This window comes from Trachurus japonicus, chromosome 19 (genome assembly GCF_045865225.1).
Source record: "Trachurus japonicus isolate A0001 chromosome 19, Traja_1.0".
NCBI classification, from domain to species: domain Eukaryota; kingdom Metazoa; phylum Chordata; class Actinopteri; order Carangiformes; family Carangidae; genus Trachurus; species Trachurus japonicus.
This window is the reverse complement of record NC_140925.1, coordinates 2,964,997-2,986,584: the sequence shown is the minus strand read 5'-3', so window position 1 is coordinate 2,986,584 and position 21,588 is coordinate 2,964,997. Positions and strand designations below refer to the sequence as shown.

Below are 21,588 nucleotides of genomic sequence, written 5' to 3'. Positions count from 1 at the left end.
GACCACAAAAAGGGGGAACTGTGGTTTCACCCACATCACCACACCGTGTCTCTATACAAACCACAAAGCACGTACATGTTAGGACTGCGCCGTGTCGCTTGTCCTAAAGTTACCAAACTGAAAAACACTTGGGAAGTGATAAAGACAACAGAGCCCACGTCGCAGATCCTCCTGCGTGTCAGCTTTTCACGGCACTTACCGTAACTATCAGAATACACGAGCACTGGAAATTGAAGCAGCGAGCGTCGCGACTTTCTCCTGTCAAAGATCTCCCGTCCCACAAAATGTGACATGGACCAATCAGATCAGCTCCAACCCGTTAATGACATCTGTTCCCACCAATCAGAGGCCTTCATTTTCATATCGCATAAACAGCATAGAAATATACACACTTAACACTCACTATTTTTTTTTATATAAGTAAGATGTTTTCATTTGTTTTTTCCTTTTATTATTAATAAGAAATAATAATAATAAATTCAAACATATAAATACCTCATTGACAACAAATAGAAACAAAATGGGTATTTCAACAATATGCAAATGAATGGAATGATGTCTGATAACAGGTGCAAAACCTTTTTACACCTCCCCAACTTCAGAGAACATATAATGAATCCACATCCTCTAAATGTGCCAGTATGGGGGTAAAACTATGTACAAACATTGCAACTGTTTCCATTTGATGGAAAGCTATTTAAATAAACAAAACCGAGGATGTTGGTGTGGGGTTTGGTAACGAAGCTTCGGAGACGTCCCTGAACTGTAGGAAGCGTTGAAGTAGGGGAGGCACAGGGAGCTGCTGGACTACACCGGTCCTCATCAGCACATCTGGGCCCAACAGAGCCCGAACCTGGAGTCTGCAGATGTGGCTCAGACAGGGAATGGAGTCTGGAAGAGGAAGAAAGAAAATAGAAACATTTATCAGTCAAAGTTTACAATAGATTAGATAAAGCATATGCTGCTGTATGTAGTATATGTGTTGATACTGGTGTGGAGAGACATTTGTCTCTTTATTATTCAATCAAATAGAATAGATTTGCAACCAAAAAAGAGATTTGAGAGCAAAAGAGAATAAGTGGGAGTCAAAAAAAAGAAAAGAAAGCAAAACAGAATAGGTTGCAATTGCAAAAAAAATTGTTTTGAGAGCATATCTCTTCAACTTCAATCAAAACTAATGTTGGTTAGTAAAAACGTATGATGTCTTTTCTTATACATCAGTCCTCTTTGCTTGCAAGTTCAAAGATTTTGCTTGCAAATTCAACTTCACTTAATGGGCGTGGCCTATGATGATGGATGGGAGAAGAGTTTCTATTGGTGGGTTTGACCTGGCTCCAGCTCAGGCTGTGACAGCAAGTGCTCCGCTAGCAAAGCAAAACTTTTGAGGACTGATTTATAAGTAAAATGATCGAACATTTTCACTTACAAACATTAGTTTTGATTGAAGTTGGAGAAACATGCTCTCAAAACATTTTTTTTTGCAATTGCAACCTATTCTTTTTTTCTTTTTTTTGATTCCCACGTATTCTCTTTTGCTCTCAAATCTCTTTTTTGGTTGCACATCTATTCTATTTGACTGAATAATAAAAAGGGACAAATGTCTCTCCATAATACTGTACCGAAATCTGGACTCGGCTCCCAGGTCTTTTCCACTCGTCTTTGATTCAGAATATGTTTCAAAGGGGCAGACAGAGTCGACCAGTTCACAAACTCCAGTAGATAATTCAACACCTCGCTGTCTGCCTCCTCCAGCCTGGAGAGCACAGTCAGAGAATCACTGATAACCAGTAGTCGAGTTGTAAAAAAAATTCAGGGGGGATGGTCAACTCATGTAAATACGATATCAAAACAAAACACTGAAAAAATAAGACTTCTTAATCCTCTCAAATCAAATCAAGCCAAGTTTATTTGAATTTTTTTATTTGTGCCCTCAGATTTTATTATTTCTTTTATTCAACATGCGTAGGCCTATGAAATAACGAGGGCTGTTAATCTATTAAAATATTTAGTCCCGATTAATCTCATGAATGTCATAGTTAACTCACGATTAATCGCAAATTAATCGCACATTTTTATCTATTATAGCCTAAATATCCCTTGAATTATCATTTTAATACTTTTATCAACATGGAAAAGTGGATAGGCTTGATTTGTGCAAATGTTTTTTAATGAAATCAACTATCAATAGATTTTTTTTAAATTGATGCTGTTAAAATTGATTTGACAGCCTATAATTACAAGTTATATGTCCAACATTTAATGTAAAAATGGGAGGGATGGAGAGGGGGGATGGCATTTTTTCAGGGGGGATGATTTTGATCGTTTTTATTTCAGGGGGGATGCCATCCCCCCTCAACTCGACTACTGCTGATAACTCCGAAAACCGACCGAACCAAAGTGTAAAAAAAGAGAGGAGAGCCTCACATGGTTGGGTGCAGCAGCAGAGACGGCTCCAGTCCGGCCTTCAGGAGCAGAGGAAGCCAAATGGCACCAAACTCTGCTTTGTACGGAGCCACACAGAGCAGCGCCTTCACTTCCTGCGGCTTTAACACAGTTTTCCCATGATGCTTTGCTGCAACACTGCTCCTGGTCAAAGTCTCTGGTTGAGGGATCCACCTGTGATCGAGCACCAGCTGCAGAAGGTCTGTTTTGTCGGCGGACAAGGTGTAGGTCCAGATCTCCTCTGTGAAAGTTGCCCCTGCAGCCACGAGCAGCTTCAGTGTTTCACTTCTGTGACAGATTTACATCACACACGTGTTATGTTTTATTGATTACGAGTGTGTTGTTGTGTGTTGGTTTGAGCTGCTTAAAGGATAATTTCAGTTTTTTACAACCTGGACCTTATTTCTAGCATAAAATACGATCATTTACGACACCCAGATAACTTTGGTGTCATTTGGAGTCGTTTTGACGAAATTAGCCCCAGTGGAGCGGCGCGTATATCCGTAAAATGCGAGTAGGCTACTCGGGGCACCCAATGCAGCCTCTAAATAACACATTATCTGCGGTGAAACCACAGACTGTAAACGTAGCGTCCGTGACGTCACCCATTGGTTTTGGGGAGTCGTTTTTTTTTTCCGTTCATTTCACCAATATTTTGTTATGATACACTAGTGCTATTCCCCTCCGAGCCGGTGGTGATATGTTATCAACATCCGGGGCCTGTAGGTTGACCTACTGACCTCTGACCTGGATGATGTCATCTCCGACCGCGGCACGGCGCGGCTTGTTGCTACTTCTGCGTTGGACTCCCCTCGGACCCCCAGATGATATATCCGAGTTTGGAGAAATTTGAAGAAATTTTAATTTTTGGTCAAAAAAAAAAAAACGTAAGCCGCGCGCCTGTCGTCTTTTTAAAATCGCCTGTTTGGGTTTTGGTCTTTTTCTCCAAAACCACCGGCCCGATTTCAACCAAACCTTCTGCGTTGGACTCCCCTCGGACCCCCAGATGATATATCCGAGTTTGGAGAAATTTGAAGAAATTTTAATTTTTGGTCAAAAAAAAAAAAACGTAAGCCGCGCGCCTGTCGTCTTTTTAAAATCGCCTGTTTGGTTTTTGGTCATTTTCTCCAACGGTTCGTTTCTGCGTGTTTCTGACTTGTCAGAACAAAATGAGCAGCTGGATGAAGTTCAGCTTCCACAGGCTTCCTCTCCTTAACCTGGACTCACTAAAGCTCCGGCTAGTTTAGATAAAAATGGACCCGAATGCCGAAGTGGAATGATTATTATCAGAATGAGCTGGGCAGCGCTCAGAGATGACATCATCCAGGTCAGAGGTCAATAGGTCAACCTACAGACCCCGGATGTTGATAACAGCTAACCCCGGACTCAGAGGGGAATAGCACTAGTGTATCATAACAAAATATTGGCGAAATGAACGAGTTTTGTGGCGGATGATGTGTTATTTAGAGGCTGCATTGCGTGCCCCGTGTTCTCGCATTATACGGATATACGCGCCGCTCCACTGGAGCTAATTTCGTCAAGACGACTCCAAATGACACCAAAGTTGTCTGGGTAAGTAAATGATCGTATTTTATGCTAGAAATAAGGTCCAGGTTGTAAAAAACGGAAATTATCCTTTAAATCTGTTATTTCAAACGAACCTGAGAGGGTTGGTGGGTGTGAGAAACAAGGCGAAGGCGAGCGGTGAATTCTCGCCCACCACGGACGAGCAGATCTGTGCGTCCGGGCTGTAACCTTCTCTGAGCAGCAGCGCCACACTCGTGCTCTGCTCCCCCTGGATGGCCAGGTACAGTGGACTTACCATGTCGTCGCCACAGTCACACGCACGATCTGTGACAGCGATCAGCCTCCTGAGGACACTGGATCAACAGAGTCACAGAGGTTTAGTGCAGTGGTTCTCAAACTTTTTCACATCAAGGACCCCTAAAATGACACAAATTAGACCACAGACCCCCTTTGGACAAATTTTGAAGCAAACACCAGAAGAAATACACAAATATTTGATCTGAGACTTAAGAACATTACTTTTTTAGTCAATGTACGCTCAAATTAGGGCCAATGGCGTGAATTTTTGGAAATATTGTAGAGAAATTAGTACAATTTCTCCAAAAACGTTGAAACATTTCTAGAAAAAAGTGGTAAAATGTCTAAAAAAATTATATATAAAAAAAAAAAAAACAGTTACGAAATTCTAGAAAAAAAAGGCAAAATTTCAAGAAAAAGTTGGGGACCCCTTTGAACCCTCCCAAGGACCCCACTTTGAGAACCATAGGTTTAGGGTGTGTGCAGCTGCAGCACATCCAAACATCAGTACAGTGTGTTTAGAATCAGATTGTGGTGATTAGAGCTGAGATGAAATCAATCACAGTTCTGCTAATTGAGTACATATTCCTTTGAATATATACTGATCAATAATGCATGAAAGAAAGAAAGACAAGATAATTAGAAGTCAGTACCCGATGTGGCCAAACTGAGCAGCAGCATGAATGGGCAACTGGGGCCAGACCTTACTGCAGACTCTGTTAGGATCTGCTCCACGGTCCAGCAGCAGGTCCACACACGGCTGGTGACCTTCCTGAGAGGCGATCAGCAGCGGCGTGGCCAGATCGGCCGCCTGGATGTTCACATCGGCACCTGAGGAGGAAGAAAACTACGGTATAGAACAGTGGTTCTCAAACCTTTTCACATCAAGGACCCCTAAAATGACACAAATCAGACCACGGACCCCCTTTGGACAAAATTTTGAAGCAAACACCAGAAGAAATACACAAATATTTCTCCCAAAAAAAATTTTTTTTTTTTAAAGTTGTAAGATTTCAAAAAAGAAAAGAAAAAAGACTGTTAAAAATATTTTCTAGAAAGAAATGGCAAAATTTTCTCAAAAACAATACTAGAAAAAATTGGTAAATATTTCTAAAAAAAATTTTTTTTTTTTAAGTGGTAAGATTTCAAAAAGAAAAGAAAAAAACTGTTAAAAATGTTCTAGAAAAAATTGTAAAATTTTCTCAAAAACAATAGTACTAGAAAAAAGTGGGAAAAATTTCTCAAATTTTTTTTTTTTTTTTTTTAAAAGTGGTAAGATTTCAAAAAAGAAAAGAAAAAAACTGTAAACATTTTTTTGAAAAAATGGTAAACATTTTCTCAAAAACAATACTAGAAAAAAGTGGTACAAATTTCTCATTAAAAAAGTTGTGTGACTGTGTGTGTGTGGAGTTATTCAAAGATGACGATACAACATGTGGGGCCAAGAGACACAATAACAGGAAGGCGTGAACACTAGTGGAAGTGAATAACAGGAAACGTGGACGGCCCCGCCCTCTGAGGTCAACCAGTGTATAAATACAGGAGTGTTCGTTTCCTCTGCAGATAAACTCAATTCATTATCAAATAAAATCAAGCAGCTGTGAGCAAACACGTGAAGAGAAACAACCATTTACCAGCATCAATAAGGATGTGCAGACACTCCTGCTGTCCGTACTGTGCAGCCACAAACAGAGGGGTGATGCTGTGGTCGTCCAGAGCCTCCAGGTTACACACGTTCACCAGGATACGCACTATTTCACTGTGACCCTGGGGGAGTTAAGAGAGTCTGTTCATTAACAAACACCATGCAATGACACAGTGTTGTTGAGTGTGTGTGTGTGTGTGTGTGTGTGTGTGTGTGTGTGTGTCATTGTTACCTTATAAACAGCCTGATGGAGGCAGGTCCAGCAGGACTCGGTGTGTACTCCGTTCACCTCTGCACCTTTATCAATCAGCAGCTCCACCACCTCCTTGTGTCCGCCGTCTACGGCTGTTAAATTAGCAGCTGATTGATAACTGCACATGGAATTCACTCAAACAAACTTAACGTTATCACTTTAAAAGGGACAGTTCACAACATTTAGTCAGATCCTCCTCTCACCATAATCCCTATAGTCAAAGCAGTAGGTTCATCACCTTTAATTATCGGTGCATGTTGTTTTGAGAACCACGCTATGAAATAATCATGTAACATTACGACACATGAAGCAAATACTAATTGCACTTTTGAAATCCCTCCACCCAGCAGTCGTGGTATCTGGTTTGTTTGTTTATTAGATCCCCATTAGCTGTTGTGCAAGACAGCAGCTATTCTTCCTGGGGTCAAAACATCTTACAAACATTTCTGTTTCAGAATGTATGAATCTGGAATGTAGTTCCGGCTGCATTTCCCTCTAAAACAACTCTGTCTGGTAACGTTCTGTTATTATCTCATAGCGTGGTGAATGTGCAGGTCACAACTTGTCCACCAGAGCGTTGTGGAGTTGTTGGATTGTGTATTTGATGAGTTTGATGAGGGACAGGGGACCTGTACCGTTCACTGCCATTGTGTTCACTGAGCAGTTCACGTCTCTGCCCCGCTGATCTCAAAACAACATGCACCGATAATTAAAGGTGATGAACCTACTACTGCTATGACTATAGGGATTATAGTGAGAGGAGGATCTGACTAAATGTTGAACTATCCCTTTAATGACAGTGGTACAAAAAAGCGTGGTGATACCTGCATACAGAGGACAGGACGCGTCGTTAGTCAGCTGGTCGATGTTGGCGCGTGCTGTCAGGAGGAGTTGGACCACGTCCAGGTGTCCACGCTGCGCCGCCAGGTAACACGGCGACTCCCCCTCATGTGTCGAAGAGTTCACGAAGACCCGGCAGCCGCGGGACGAATCTGCTGCTCACAGAGGGGACAGAAGGCCTGTTTTAACTAGAGGACATAACAAGGCAAACTTAAAACTAGTACAGGATTGAATGATTCAGTCTGTTAAACCCTTCATTAGAGATTTATCTGATAAATGAATGAATAAATAATTTGTACGGAATATTCGGTTCAGAGTGCGTGACATCATCGGTCAGAGTGGGAGACAGCCCAAAAAAATTCCAGAATTTTTCTATTTCCACGCTCCTCCCGGCCACAATTTACACTCCACACACATGATTTTTTCCACATTTGTAGACAAACTTGTTCTGTCTTTCACAATGTGCTCGAAATATCAGAGAGACTTACAGAATTTGAATTGTCAGCCTCTAAGTGCGGCCACGTCTGTCTCTGCTCCTCATTGACTCCAATACAAAGATTTTCTGAGAGAAGCAGAACAGACCCCTGTTTTAAACTCGCAAGTGTCTCCAAAATATTTACAGTAGAAACACCAAAATCACACCAAAGCGTTCAGGAAGTCCTTACAGAGATGATGGTCTGTGTTTCTTTCTGATAGGAGCTACCATTTTGTCAGAATAAGCCCAAATGTGAGACCAGTGCAGAGGCAGAAAATCGCTTTTTTTCCTCCACATTTCTGTCTGCCTAAGCCTGGGGGGCCCCCTATCGTCTTGGCAACCACCTCAAGTTGCCGTGGTAACCTCTGAGCCTCAGGCCAGAGCTCGTTAACTTTATAAACAATCCACCTGGAGCTCGTTCGGATTGTGCCACATTTACACACAAACAGGTTTCATACAGTTCTCAGGTCAGACTTTATTACTCCTGATGCTCCCTGTTGTAATTAATTGGCTTCTCTTTCAAAGCTCTGCGCTTATTATGGGCTGCTTTTTTAACATTGCTTCAGGCACCTTCAACAGGTTTAGTTCAAGTCTCTGTCAAACACAACCACATACACAAACAAACACACAGGTAACTTAATGTGATTACAGCTCCTCAATATCAGTGCTTATGGAAAGAGGATAATGTGTCTGTCTGATCAGCTTTGTCTTGACCTTAAGGTCGTGGGTTTGATTCCCATGTTGACAAAGATGGCAACCCCGGCCGTAGCTCAAAATTTCCCAATTTTTCTCTTTCTAAATAACCTTGATGCCAATAAAGCTTTGAAACCCTCTCACCGTTCACAGCAGAGAGGATCTCTTGCACACACGGCGCGCTCCCGGCAGCCGCCGCCTCGTGCAGCGCGTTCCAGCCGCGGTTGTCCCGAGACTCCACGCTGCCGCCCCGCTGGATGAGCCGCCGCAGCCGCCTCCTGCAGCCGGAGCGGGCGGCGGCAGCCACACTGGACACGGTGTCACTGTAGCATTCGGTGAAGTCCATCCTCTTGTCTCCGTTTAGAGTCAGCTGCTGCCAGACTGGCAGAGACGGAGACAAACAGACAGAGACAGTGATACAGAAACCGACAGAGAGAGACAGAGGCAGAGAGACAGAAAGAAACAGAGAGACACAAAGAGACAGAAACAGACAGACAGAGACAGAGAGACACAAAGAGACAGACACAGAGAGACAGAAACAGACAGACAGAGACACAAAGAGACAGAAACAGAGAGAGACAGAGAGACACAAAGAGACAGAAACAGACAGAGACAGACAGACAAAGACACAAAGAGACAGAAACAGACAGAGAGAGACAGAAACAGACAGAAAGAGACAGAAACAGACAGAGAGACAGAAACAGACATACAGAGATACAAAGAGACAGAGAGAGACAGAGGGACAGAAACAGACAGAGAGACAGAAACAGACATACAGAGATACAAAGAGACAGAGAGAGACAGTGAGACAGGGACAGACAGAGAGACGCAAAGAGGCAGACAGAGATAGTGAGACATAGACAGAAACAGACAGAAAGAGTCAGAAAGAGTCAGAAACAGACATAAACATACAGAGACAGATCAAAACATGGGACTTTAGCCGCTAAGCTAACGCTGTTTCCGGGTCAACACTCAGCTCTGTTCACACTCACCGAGCTGTAAACTCGTGACACGGCTTCACACAACTTTACACATACACACGTATTAATTAAAACACGTCAGGTCGTTTGTTTAACACCAATAAAAGAGTTTATTCACCTGCAGCAGCGTCACAGCCTGCTCTGTCGTTGCACTCAGACGTCGCTTGTCGATGACGTCGCACAACAACAATGCGTCATGTTCACGCGACTCGGCAGCAGCAGCAGTCCGGTGGGTCCGGATTTAGCGATAACTCCGGTGGAAAATCACCGTTTTCTCACTGTTTTCGTTTATAAAACGAGTTAAATCTGTGTTTTTGGATGAAACCTGAAGAAATGCGAGGAATAAAAATCAGAAACGTTTTACAAACCAGCTAAATCCACGGTTCTAGCTTCAACGGTGTCAAGGTAAATACTGTTGGTTCAGAGGCGTTTTGGCTTAAAATGAGCATCTAGACTGTTTATCTACAGTTAATGCTGTTGTAATATAGATTCTGTGACATGCAAATATAATTTAAACTGTAGTTTTATATTTTGAACTGACAATACTAGTCAAACATCCCAACGTCATGCAGCTTTACTGTATAAAATATTCAATTTATAAGGTAAGAAGGATCTACATACAGTAAAATGTTCACATCAGAGGCTGAAACTGTTGAATATAGTTGTTGTATTGGGATTTAAGGATGTTTTTTGTTTTTTTTTTAAGAAAAAGAAAAAGGAGAGTCTTAAAGAATCTTGTGTCCTGATTTATTTTCTAAATTATCATAATGTTTCTATTCGGACTGACATGTCTCCTCCATTCATTGCGTCCTCTGCTTTGTCCCAGCTTGTCTCTGTAGTCCCAGTCCCCCTGAGCTTCAGCAGCATCATGGTGGACATCTCTGTGAAGAGCGGAGCTGCTTGGGTCTGTCACACTCACCTGGCCGACGTCCTGCGTCCTGTTCACCTCAGTGATGGAGACGAACACGAAGAGGAGCTGGACCAGCCGGAGGGAAACAGGTGAGAGGAGGAAGACTGATGGATGAGTTTCCTGTTTTGTTAGGAAGAAATTCTGCTGTGATGCCGAAAAAGGAGAAGTACCAGAGTCCTGGATGTCTTATACTGACTCGCCTTGGCATGTTCCTCAGAGAGAAAGTAGGGCAGATAACTGTCTCCAGCAGTAATCTAGCAGAAAGTCCTCTAATACATAGCTATGAACGCAGAGAGACTGACCATTAACTATACAAACTATATAGAGAAGTGAAATTCTTCTCTAACATGTTAAACACTGCTGTGTGTGTGTGTGTGTGTGTCTCAGGTGCAGCCCGGTGCTGTTGGAGCAGACGGAGGACGGTTCCCCCTGCGTCCTCTCCGTCCACTGCAGCTCCGGCTCCTCCGCCGCCATCGGTCGCCTGCTGGTCGTCAGCGAAGCTCGGACCATGGAGCTGTACGACCAGATGGGAGAATACTGTGGGACGGTCCGAGGGGAGAGGGACGACGGCGTCCAGCCAGACAGGTGAGCTGCGTGTCCCTGGACCAATGTCATTATTTCTAGTTTTATGAGAGTTTTCAGCTTAAATCTATTCAGTCATGTAACCTCCACTGTCTCTCCTTGTGTCCAAAGAGATTAAATCCACTAACATATGAGCGTGAACACACACGCACACATGCACGAACACACACAGAGAGATCCAAGCACTTTATTAACTCATAAGCCTTTATTTATTTTTTATCAACTTATTTTATTCATTAGTGATAGGTTACCTTTTTTGTGTGTCTTGTCTTGTATCTGTTGCTGCTGTGACAAAGTGAATTTCCCCCTTGGGGGATTAATAAAGTTTTATTCTATTCTATTCTATTCTATATACACAAAAATAGATCTAGTTGACAGGTTATCAATCAATCAATCAATCGTTTATTTGTCCCCAAGGGGGCGATTAATTTGCAAAAGCAGGAGCACACGAGACAAAATATACAAAACACAGTCATTATTTTCTGTATGTTTTGCTTACAGTGATGACAGAGGACCGTTCTACAGGAAACAGCTGGTTCTGGATCACCCAACATCTGTCTGTGAAGTGAAGGTGAGCTGCACTCAGAGCTTTTTCCATCCACTAACACTTACGTATATATTATTTCTATCTAACTCTGATTTCCTCTTGTCTTCCTTTCGGTGTCTCTCCAGCTGCTCTCTCTGGCCGGTCGAAGCAGCGTTTTGGTGTCTGGAGTCGTGGTGGGACTCAAACCTGTGCAGCGCGGGCCGGCGCGCGGCCCCGGCATCGACATGCAGCAGGTGCAGAGTCTGGTGGAGGAGATGGGGACGAGTCTCTCACCGGGAGCCCAGAACCTGATGGACATGGTCCACATCCAGCAGCAGGTGGGACTGAAGCAGCACTGAGTTAATGTCAGAGTCAGTGTTATTATTACAACAACAGAAATCACACATCCATTCATTCATTCATCCATTCATTCATTCTTTTTGATTTATTCCATTCATGGTTTACATTCTACACATGGTTGCACATATTTACATAATGTACACACACATAGTCACCATGAATGAAAAGGAGCAGGATGAAGAAAACGTATAGTACCTGCTCCTCTCTGTTGTTATAGTTACATTGGCTTACTTTAACACCAATATTATACTTTATTTCAAAATATTAAAGATGATGAAACATAGTAGTGACAAGAAAACAAACAAAATAGCAGTGGTCTATCTATCCTTTTTTTTCCCCTCTTTTTCTCTTTCTCCTTCTTCTTTTTTATAGACGCTTATCTTTTCTTTTTTAAACATTTTCTTAAACTGAGATAAACTTGTACAACTTGCTGTAGTTTTACAGCTGCAACAGCAATACACATTTGTTTTAAGCTTAGCCTTGCAAATGTATGTTTAAAATCAAGCTTCAGTCTGTTGTCCTCTTCCTCCAGCTTTAACCAGTTTTGTAAATGTTCTGGTAATGATCTGTTCTTTGCTTTAAACATTATTTTTAAGATCAGATCACATGTTCCATAAGGTTTTATATTATTAATGCAAACACAGGCAGCAGTTTGCAATGTAAACATGTGACTCTGCTTCAAAGTGTCTCCCACTCCGTGTTCAGGAATGTTCTGACATTTGAGATGTGGGAGTAACCCACTCACAGTTTGTTCTGACTGTACAGATAATAAATATGATATTTTCCTGCCCATATTATGGATGATGGTGAATAGAGAAGTGAATCAAACCCAGAGTAAAGTCAGTGTGTGTTTCTTTTAGGGATGTCACGATAATAGATTTATTTGGTACGATTATTGTCAGAGAAATAATCACGGTATTACGATTATCACGATTATTATGCATTAATTAATTTCACAACACTATTAATATATATTAATATAGTTAAAATATACATTACTAATTATAAAATATTTAAAATATCTATTAAAATATGACAAATTATTAATCCGCTAGGGAAAGTGTTTGAAATATTCATGTCATTAATTGTCATCAATACCAAATGTTTAAGTTAATTTTAATCTTTTTTTTTAATTACAAATGACACTCTAGCATTTAAATTCCTACCAATTCAATGCTACGTTAGGTAAATGGACCAGTATCTGTGCATTTACCTTTACTTTGGCGCCACATCTGCCGACATGGTTCATACATAATCTTTTTCGGAAAGTGACGGTATTTAGGAATCTTTACGATCAATAGATTGTGGCGTTTAATACCGCGATTAATTGTGAAAACAAGTAATTGTGACATCCCTAGTTTCTTTCTTTCTATAAACAGTTTTCTTGTCTGTAACAACATCTCTGTCCCGTCTGTCCGTCCTGGGTGAGGGATCCCTCCTCTGTTGCTCATCCTGAGGTTTCTCCGATTTTTCCCTGTTAAAAGGGTTTTCCATGGAGTTTTTCCTCAGTGGATGTGAGGGTCTAAGGACAGAGGATGTTGTTATGATGCCATGTGAAGCCCTTTGAGACAAACTGTTTGTAAAAATGGGCTATACAAATAAAACTGTCTTGTCTTTCCAGCACCAGAGCAGCTCTCTGGGAGGTTTCCTGCCGTTCCTGATGGGAGGAGGAGCGCTGTCCGTCCTGGCTCAGGGAGCCAACGCCACCCGACCAAACCAGAGCCCGTCTGCAGTATCCACGGTAACGGTCACATCTGTGCTGCTGTTTCCAGTCGGTTACAACCAGAACATTAAAGATGAGTTGAATTCAAATCAACTTTATTGTCCCCGACAGGGAAATTTGTCTGAGGCGCATGGAGCTGCAGGCAGAGAATAAAATGAAAAACATATGTAGACAAACAATATTAGACAAACAGTGTTAGAAGAGAATAGAGCACTGGCATCTGAGACATGATCCTCGTTCAGCTGGTGCAAGTTGCTTTACATAGGAATCATAATATAATAATAATAATAGGTTAAAATAAAATAAAAGTTACATAGAACTGCACTTGCTCCGAGGGAAGTAATAATTTAATGTGATTAAAAAATAGTGCCGTAGTTCCAATTCACAGCTTAGTTCAGATGGGAAGAGCCACCAGACGGTGCATATACCAATATATACCAATATATACCAAAATATACAGATATATACTAATATATACCAATATATATACCAAAATATACAGATATATACTAACATATATACCAATATATACTAATTTTCCGTTCATTTTCAGTTTTCAGGATCTTATATTATGATCTTATTGATGTCAGTGTGTCATTGTAATGTGGTGGTTGCTGAACATGAGTTTGATCCAAGATCCAAGAGTTTTGTTCCTGTGTTCAGTCTCCAGACGAAGCTGCGCCGCTTCAGAACGGATCTACGTCCAACGGCTCCACGTCCCCGTCCCCGGGTCGCGTCCCGCCTGGCGTCGCCGCGGAGACGACAGGTACGAGACGACCTCACTGTTTGCCTCCAGTTTGCAGCCGTTCTGTCTTTGTCGTTGCGTAAATGTAGAAACTTGTGTTGATGTCATTGTTTGTCAGTATTTATGACATTTAAAAAAAATAATCTTTCCATGAACTGTTTTTGTTGGATCAAGAAAAGAAAAATAGTCAAATCATCCTTGAATCAGAGTTGTGTAAACACGACTCAGGCCTGGAAAAGAAGTGTGAGACTGAGGCATGAAACTGAACTCTCATGTGTTCATCGCTGCTTTTTCTGTATGAACTCAGTGAACAACGGCGGCATCGGCCACGCCCAGCTGGCAGAGATGATGTCCCGCTTCCTGAAGGGACAGGGACAGGGACAGACGCTGAGTCCCGGTCCAGACCTGCTGCCCATGCTGCAGAGCGTCTGTGGTCAGGTGACGCAGCTGCGACTGGACGACGCAGCGGCGGCGGCGGAGAGAGAGGAGACGCTGAGGAACGGCTCCTGGTGAGTGTTTCTACGTCTACGTCGTGTGACGGTGTCGACTTCGCACACACTTTAGTGACGTTTTGCTGGTGGAATGTACATTTGCATACAGTGTGCAGCTCGTATTGAGTGGATATTTAAAAGCAGTCAGGACAAACTTGACCACTGCAGCCTGTTATCTGTGTGCACACTAGCACAACTCCAACACACACACACACACACACAGCACAGCAACAGTTTTAATAACAAAGTGCTGCTGGATCACAGTCTCATCTACTCGTGTAAATGTGTAAGCCCAACTCCTTAAGTAAAAAAACAAAGAAAGAAAGAAAGAAAAACACAGGATTAAATGGAGTGTGATGAAAAATATTCACAGAAGTTAAAATCAATATAGAAAATTCATAATTCCATGATAACAGATAAAAAATGATCAGCCTAAAAAAAAGATAAAAGTCGGCTATATAAAATATGATATTAAAAAGTCATAATGAGATAGAAAGTCAAATTCGTTTTATTGAAATTTAGGTTTCAGGTTTCAGGTTTATTTATTCAGCACAGATTTATATTCAATGGTGCAAGGAGGGAATGAAGCCGATTGGCTTGTACATAAGTTCCACCCCTGTCACAAATTACAACAACACAAATTTCTATGGCTAACAAATAAACATAGAGGAAAAAAAAAAAAGAGATAAAGTGCATACATAATCAACGTTATAAGAGCAAAAGGAGCAAAAATGAGAATAAATGAAGTGATAAAGAACAAAGTGATCAGTAACAGAGTCAATAGAAATAAGGTACAAAAAATTCATGAATTGAAATCATAAAAGGACAGAGTAAGGATGTGGGATATGGAGAGAGCGGGAAATTCAAGAAAAGTGAAGATGTATTTTTAGCTGCTTTTTAAAGAGTGAATATGAAGATATGGATCTTAGCAAAGGAGGTAGTCCATTCCAAAACATAGGACCTCTATAGTAAACTGATGGTGTGATGATGTGTGGGTTATTCAATTGTGTTTCCCAAACATGGCTTGTGGCTCCCAGCTGGTGCATTGTGGGATTTATACTTTGCCAAATACCGCTCCAATGCGGTCTTACCGTAAATGTTGGTGAAGTGCAAATCAAGCGCCGTTGGAGAAATGGGACACTAAGTAAGTGTGATGGAGTGTGTGCATATTGGGACAGGCCCCTGGTCACCCTGAGCATCTCTTCTTTACTCTACAAACAGCTCCATGTTGGTGAATCAGCTCCACCTAGTGTCAGAACGATGCTACTGCTGCGACTCTCTTCTGCCTCTTGTATTTTTTTCTGGACTTGTCTTTGCTCTCTGAGTTTCTGGCTTCAAACTCCACATCAAATCCAATCAGGAGAAATGGCAGCTTTTGCAACAAAAAGCAGTTTTTTTGTGGTGAGATTCGTTCTGCTCTGTGACTTACAACCCAACCAGCCAGAAACTGATCTAATTTGACTGAATCCAGTGTTGAGTTTTTATTTTTGGACTCACAGCTGATCTCACTTCACATCACACCGACCGACCTGCTCCACACACCCAGTCACACGGGTCTTTGCTCCTTTTCTTAAGCTCTGGTTCGATCTTTATCTGATCTCTGTGTTCAGTTATTGTTGTCGCTGCATCATTGTCACACAGTCACATGTTTGTTGTGTGTGTGTGTGGATTTAAACAGAGACTCGTTTATTTGGATTTGATGAGACAATAGTTTGGGTTGTGTGGTGTCTCTCTGCAGACGCCCAAACATCAGCTCAGACTCGCTCTTTGTTCAGATCAGATCAGGATTCAGTCAAACAGACACTGAAGTTTTTGTAGAAAACATCTTGTTTAGTGAAACAAGTTGCAGCTTCATTCAGGGATCAGAGTGTTTAAAGGGATACGGCAACATTTTTTTTTTCGTGTCTTGCCTCACTCCCGAGTCCATGACCAGCAGATAGACACCATCCTTTCGTCTGTGCGTGCAGTAACGAGGGAGATAGAGCCGTATCGCCCGTAATTAGCTTAGCTCAAACACTGGAAGTGTATAGGTAGTGTTAGCCTGCCTCCTAAGCTCTAAACTCTGTAAATATATCACTTTATCAACATTTCAAACATTTTTAGGTGAGAAAGTAGCCGTTTAGATCAGCAGTGTGTCGTTAATTTGTCTAAATACCAGCTGTTTACAATTTTGTTCGGACGAATTTGGCGCTATACAAGCTAGCCGTTGTGACCAACGCACTTCCGGTTACTTTCACAAAATAAAACACCCGTTGCTCTTTACATACAGAAAACCATGACGATAGAATTTGTGCTTTTACTTTGAAACAGGAAGCTAACCTACCCTCGATGTAGCTAGCATGAACCAAAATAAAGCGTCTTTGCTTGAACCCTCCGTTTTGACCGATCTGGTCCCGTTAGCGGCATTTGACCGCTCAAGATGCCTTACCGGAGAGTTTTGTCAGCTCTGAGACGAAGATCGGCCCGCCGGTTTCCGTTTAGAGTTGCTGAAGAGTTTCTCTGATGACTTTAGGTGGAGGCAGGCTAACACTACCCATACACTTCCAGTGTTTGAGCTAAGCTAATTACGGGCAATACGGCTCTATCTCCCTTGTTACTGCACGCACAGTCGAAAGGATGGTGTCTATCTGCTGGTCATGGACTCGGGAGTGAAAAAAATGTTGGCGTATCCCTTTAAATGGTGCAGACTGACACTCAGACACTGGAGCTCATTTATCTTCACCGCTCCGTGTGCGACTCATTAAAACTTTGGCGAGCGTCACCGAACCAAAGTGAATAAATGATATTTTTAACTGCTGTAAATCACTTAGTGCTGCTGATGTTCTTAGTTTCACTGCAAAATTGAAAAAATGTTGCTGTTGAACCGGCGCCACACACACCACACACACACACACACATAGACACACACACACACTGCTGTAGTTTGATAAATGAGGCTCTTTGTCAGAGCGGAGCAGCACTAACATGTGGGCTGAGAGCGAACGTCAGCTGAGTCTGACTCGACGGCGAGGAGAGGACGGCAGCTCCGCTACGTCTCCGTCACCGTTAACAACACACACGGTAAAACATTTAGACACATTCATTCATTCATTCATTAACTCTTAATTAGACTACAGAGAAAAAGAGGAAAGTGAAATCTACTGTGAGAAAATGTTTGTCTGCACATAAGTCAAGAATTGATTGTTTAAAGACGATGGGAACAGTTCACTGGAGAGAAACAAGGAAAGGATGTTAAAGTTGTGCTTTATAGTGTTTTCCTCTTATTCTAAACAATTTCCCAGAATGCATTTTGACAGGAAGTTGTTGCTGTTCATGTCTACAAGCTGCAAGGATTGAGGCAGCTGCTGTTTTGCTCTCTCTTTCTGTCCTTCTGTGGTGGGAGAAGTAACTCTGTGATGAAGTTCTCACTCATTCAAAATTCAGATTTGGACCAAAACCAAACCAACGATTTTTCAACTTCTCCACCACAGAAGCTGCTTTCTTTGTGACACGGGAGAATTCCCCGTTCAGCAGCAGCAACAGCAGCAGAGTCAGAGTCAGAGAGAAGTTGCTGAGCAGGCAGACGTCAGATCAGAGTTTATGTTTAACCGCAGCGTAACAGACGGCGGTCGGGGTTTTTCTCTCTGGTTGTAACAGAAGTCCGATGGTTGAAGATTCTTCAGGATGGTTGAGGGTTTTTCTTTCTTCCACAGTAATGCTGCAGGAATCTGCTCCCTAACCTCCAAGTGCAAAAGAGTCTGGAAACTGGAAATGTTTGAGGAGCTGGAAAAAAAAAAGATGCTGATTGTGTGTGAAGCATCTTGGTTTTGAGTTTTCCCTCCAGGTGGTCCAGATGAGTCACAGCTGCACGGAGAGTTTCACACAGAGACTCAGACTCCGACTCAGGAGGGTTTACAGGTCCAGCTCCCACCGACTGTACAGGACAGGTGGTTTAGTTTGTGTTTGGGCTTCGGACTCCTCTAGGGGTGGGAATCTTTTACTGTCTCACTGAGTTTTGGGGCTACGATTCGATTCAAAATCGATTTTCGATTCATAATGATTTGATTCCTAATGATTCCTGCTTCAGTCTATCGGTGTGAAAGGATCCTCATGATCTACTCCAGTCTGCTTTACAAGACAGAATGACTGAAGAGTCTTTTTCACATTTATTGAGTTTTAAACATGTATCCATGCTTAGATGGAACTGTTGAAACTGTTGCATAAAAGCAATATCACATATTGCTTAAGTAACAAAATTAAAAGTGGCTCTTTATTTATTTTTTTTAAGTAGTGCAGTTAAACATGCTGCCCTTTAAATTCTAAGGAAATTGATTTTCCTTCAAATTTGTTTCATTGTTTTATTTTTTAAAATCGATTTTGGGACATTTTATATCGATTCTGAATCGTATTAAATGAGAATTGCGATTCTTACGTGAATCGATTTTTTAGCACATCCCTACTCTCCTTCAGGTTCAGGGATCAGTCGTTCTGCCGCCTGAATCCAAGTCAGTCACCACAGTTATTGTCACATTAATGAGACAGGAAGTGTGTTTCTGAGTTTAGATGTATTGATTTGTGTGTCGTCACCTCAGCACATAGAGCCAGGAGGAGGATGAGGAGGAGGAGGAGGAGGAGGAGTTCCTGTGGTTAATTACTGAACGTGGGAGTGCTTGTAGACACGGCCCGGCTCTTAAAACGACTCCTCACTGTGATAATTACACACTGACTGATGCACTTTTCATTTTTATTTGCACATTAGTGACGGGTTCAGCTGCTGCATCAAAGCGTGCACGCCTCATCATCTCAGAGTGTAACTCTTAGATTAGCATCATTGCCTATAAGGGCAATATTTCATTTCATTTTCATTTTCATTTATTAGTTTATTTCATAGGGACAGTGCACCACTAATCAACAGAGTTAAAAGAAAAACTGTAAGTGGGCCAGAGTTAGCCAACAAGGCTAGTTTTCGTCCGTTGTCCCTGGCCAGATGTTAAAGGCAACCTAAAAGCCAAAAAAAGGGGCAACAATTAAGTACTTTCAAGACACAACTTACATAACAACCTAGTAATCTATCTAGTAGTAAAAGCTCATAATAATAACAAGTAAAACAGGTAAGAAGTCTGACATACAACATGACAAAAGCTCTTGGCATGCAGACATAACATGCAGACAGAGAGAAGAAGAGCGAGAGAAAGCAAGAGAAGAAAGCACAGCTAGAAGCACATGCAAGTAGCACACAGAGCTAAGACATTAGCACAAACAATATCAGACATTACAAGGCAGGACATGAAACGGCATTAGGCAAGAAAACCAAAGCTAATAAATAAGCAAACAAACAGGAAAAAAAAAAAAAACAGGACATATGATTACAAGCATTGAGAAACAGCACAAATAGCCTAATGATTGATGATTAATGATTTATATGATTAGCGATTACATGATTAGTGATTACATGATTGATTATTAATTAACCACTGCTTTAACTGTCTTTTAAAAGAATAGTGAGTGTTTGATTCTCTAATAGACCCTGGTGTTGAGTTCCAGTCCTGCACTGCTTCAACAACTGCTTGGCTGATCTGGGCAATATTGGAGTGGTTTTAGGGGTTATTGATGATGCTGAATCCATTTCTGACATTTTCAAAATTCAAAATGGCTGTCTACTCTAAACCGGAAGTGACCAGATTGATTTTGACCTCCTCCTCCTCTTGCACAGGGAGCTGGACGCGGCCATGGAGCGGCGTCTGGAGGAGATGGAGCGGCGGCTGAAGGAGCACGTGGACCGGCGCCTCGACGCTCTGGAGCAGAAGCTGGAGAAGGCTCTGCTGGTCGCCCTGAACCAGGGGGGGGGCAGCAGCAGCGGCGTGGCAACAGAGGGGGCCTCGGAGCTGCTGCCTGCTCCGACCCCGGCGGCTCTGCACTGATCTGAGAACAGCTGCAGCTACGGGGTTAAAGTAACATGTAACCTGCAGAGGCCTTACTGCCCCCGGTGCTCGGAGCAGCACAGACACTAACAGAGACACTGACAGGCTAACACCGTGATGTCATCATCTGATCCATTTAAACTGGTTTAAACCAGAAGTTTCACTGTTAAAGGGATAGTTCAACATTTTTGGCAAATTGACCCATTATTGCCATAATCCCTATAGTCATAGCAGTAGGTTCGTTATATCTTTAATTGTGGGTGCAAGCTGTTTTTAGAACGGCGGAGCAGAGCCGTGAGCTGCTCAGAGCTACGCTACGGAGGCTCATTATGGGATTTCTTGGTTTCCCTCATCAAACTCATCAAATACACAATCCAACAACTCCACAACGCTCTGGTGGACAAGTTGTGAGCTGCACATTCACCACGCTATGAGATAATAACACAACGTTACCAGACAGAGTTGTTTTAGAGGGAAATTCATGCAAAACCACTGATGCACGTTGCCTTCAGGGACAGTTTTTCATCAAGCAGTCTCTGTATTTCCCTCTAAAACAACTGGTAACGTTGTGTTATTATCTCATAGTGTGGTGAATGTGCAGCTCACAACTTGTCCACCAGAGCGTTGTGGAGTTGTTGGATTGTGTATTTGATGAGTTTGATGAGGGAAACCAAGAAATCCCATAATGAGCCTCCGTAGCGTAGCTCTGAGCAGCTCACGGCTCTGCTCCGCCGTTCTAAAAATAGCTTGCACCGACAATTAAAGGTAACAAACCTACTGCTATGACTATAGCGATTATGGCAATATGGGCCAATTTGCCAAAATGTTGAACTATCCCTTTAAAGATGCAGCGTCTCTGGTTTCTCTTAATATTGTGTCCCGTTTAAAAAAAAAAAAGGCAAGTGAATGCACCACAGTGTGACAGTCAGATGACGTGAACGTCCTGGATTGTGATGTAATAGTCTCAGCTACGGAAACAAAAGAAGTTGTAATTACAGAAATCCCACAATGTCCTGTGGTTGCACTGCATTCTGGGAAAGTTCAGCTGCAACACCAACAAAAAAAAAGCATCTAAAAAAAAAGAGGAAAGGGCCGTCGAACACAGATCTGCAGGAAACCGTCGGTTACACAACACCAGCACAACACAACACACAGGTACTGACACAAACTCCACACGTTCGTCCTCATTCACCTCCAGT

At 42.2% G+C, this 21,588-nt stretch overlaps 2 protein-coding genes across 4 annotated transcripts; one reads left to right on the top strand and one right to left on the bottom strand.

Annotated features, from left to right (window-relative positions):
- Positions 1-532: 532 nt before the first annotated feature.
- On the bottom strand, positions 533-9,378 carry asb3 (ankyrin repeat and SOCS box containing 3). Of its 3 annotated transcripts, none has more exons than XM_085762471.1 (10): positions 9,271-9,378; positions 8,317-8,553; positions 6,989-7,156; positions 6,144-6,256; positions 5,901-6,033; positions 4,920-5,097; positions 4,104-4,322; positions 2,425-2,730; positions 1,620-1,753; positions 533-891 (listed from the first exon to the last, which is right to left on the bottom strand). In XM_085762471.1, exons 2-10 carry the CDS (start codon positions 8,516-8,518, stop codon positions 698-700), a joined length of 1,647 nt encoding a protein of 548 aa, XP_085618597.1. In that variant the 5' UTR covers positions 8,519-8,553; positions 9,271-9,378; the 3' UTR covers positions 533-697. The 3 variants fall into 3 exon arrangements, with proteins under 3 accessions (XP_085618597.1, XP_085618595.1, XP_085618596.1); XM_085762469.1 differs by having other exon boundaries at positions 536-891; positions 6,989-7,159; positions 9,271-9,377; XM_085762470.1 differs by having other exon boundaries at positions 536-891; positions 2,425-2,727; positions 6,989-7,159; positions 9,271-9,377.
- c19h10orf88 (chromosome 19 C10orf88 homolog) lies at positions 9,356-20,620 on the top strand. The gene is made up of 9 exons (XM_085762472.1): positions 9,356-9,557; positions 9,979-10,151; positions 10,450-10,647; positions 11,146-11,215; positions 11,317-11,508; positions 13,152-13,271; positions 13,917-14,019; positions 14,306-14,507; positions 20,182-20,620. The coding sequence occupies exons 2-9, from the start codon at positions 10,021-10,023 to the stop codon at positions 20,387-20,389; spliced, it is 1,224 nt and encodes a 407-aa protein (XP_085618598.1). The 5' UTR covers positions 9,356-9,557; positions 9,979-10,020; the 3' UTR covers positions 20,390-20,620.
- Positions 20,621-21,588: the final 968 nt, after the last annotated feature.

Excerpts from the sequence above, each read along its gene's own strand:
- asb3 (XM_085762469.1), bottom strand. The coding sequence starts at position 8,518 with ATGGACTTCACCGAATGCTACAGTGACACCGTGTCCAGTGTGGCTGCC. Across the intron at positions 6,257-6,988 it reads GTCCTGTCCTCTGTATGCAG|CCGTAGACGGCGGACACAAG; the intron begins GTATCACCACGC and ends CTAATTTAACAG. Across the intron at positions 6,034-6,143 it reads TCCATCAGGCTGTTTATAAG|GGTCACAGTGAAATAGTGCG; the intron begins GTAACAATGACA and ends TAACTCCCCCAG.
- c19h10orf88 (XM_085762472.1), top strand. The coding sequence starts at position 10,021 with ATGGTGGACATCTCTGTGAAGAGCGGAGCTGCTTGGGTCTGTCACACT. Across the intron at positions 13,272-13,916 it reads GCCCGTCTGCAGTATCCACG|TCTCCAGACGAAGCTGCGCC; the intron begins GTAACGGTCACA and ends TCCTGTGTTCAG. Across the intron at positions 14,020-14,305 it reads CGTCGCCGCGGAGACGACAG|TGAACAACGGCGGCATCGGC; the intron begins GTACGAGACGAC and ends GTATGAACTCAG.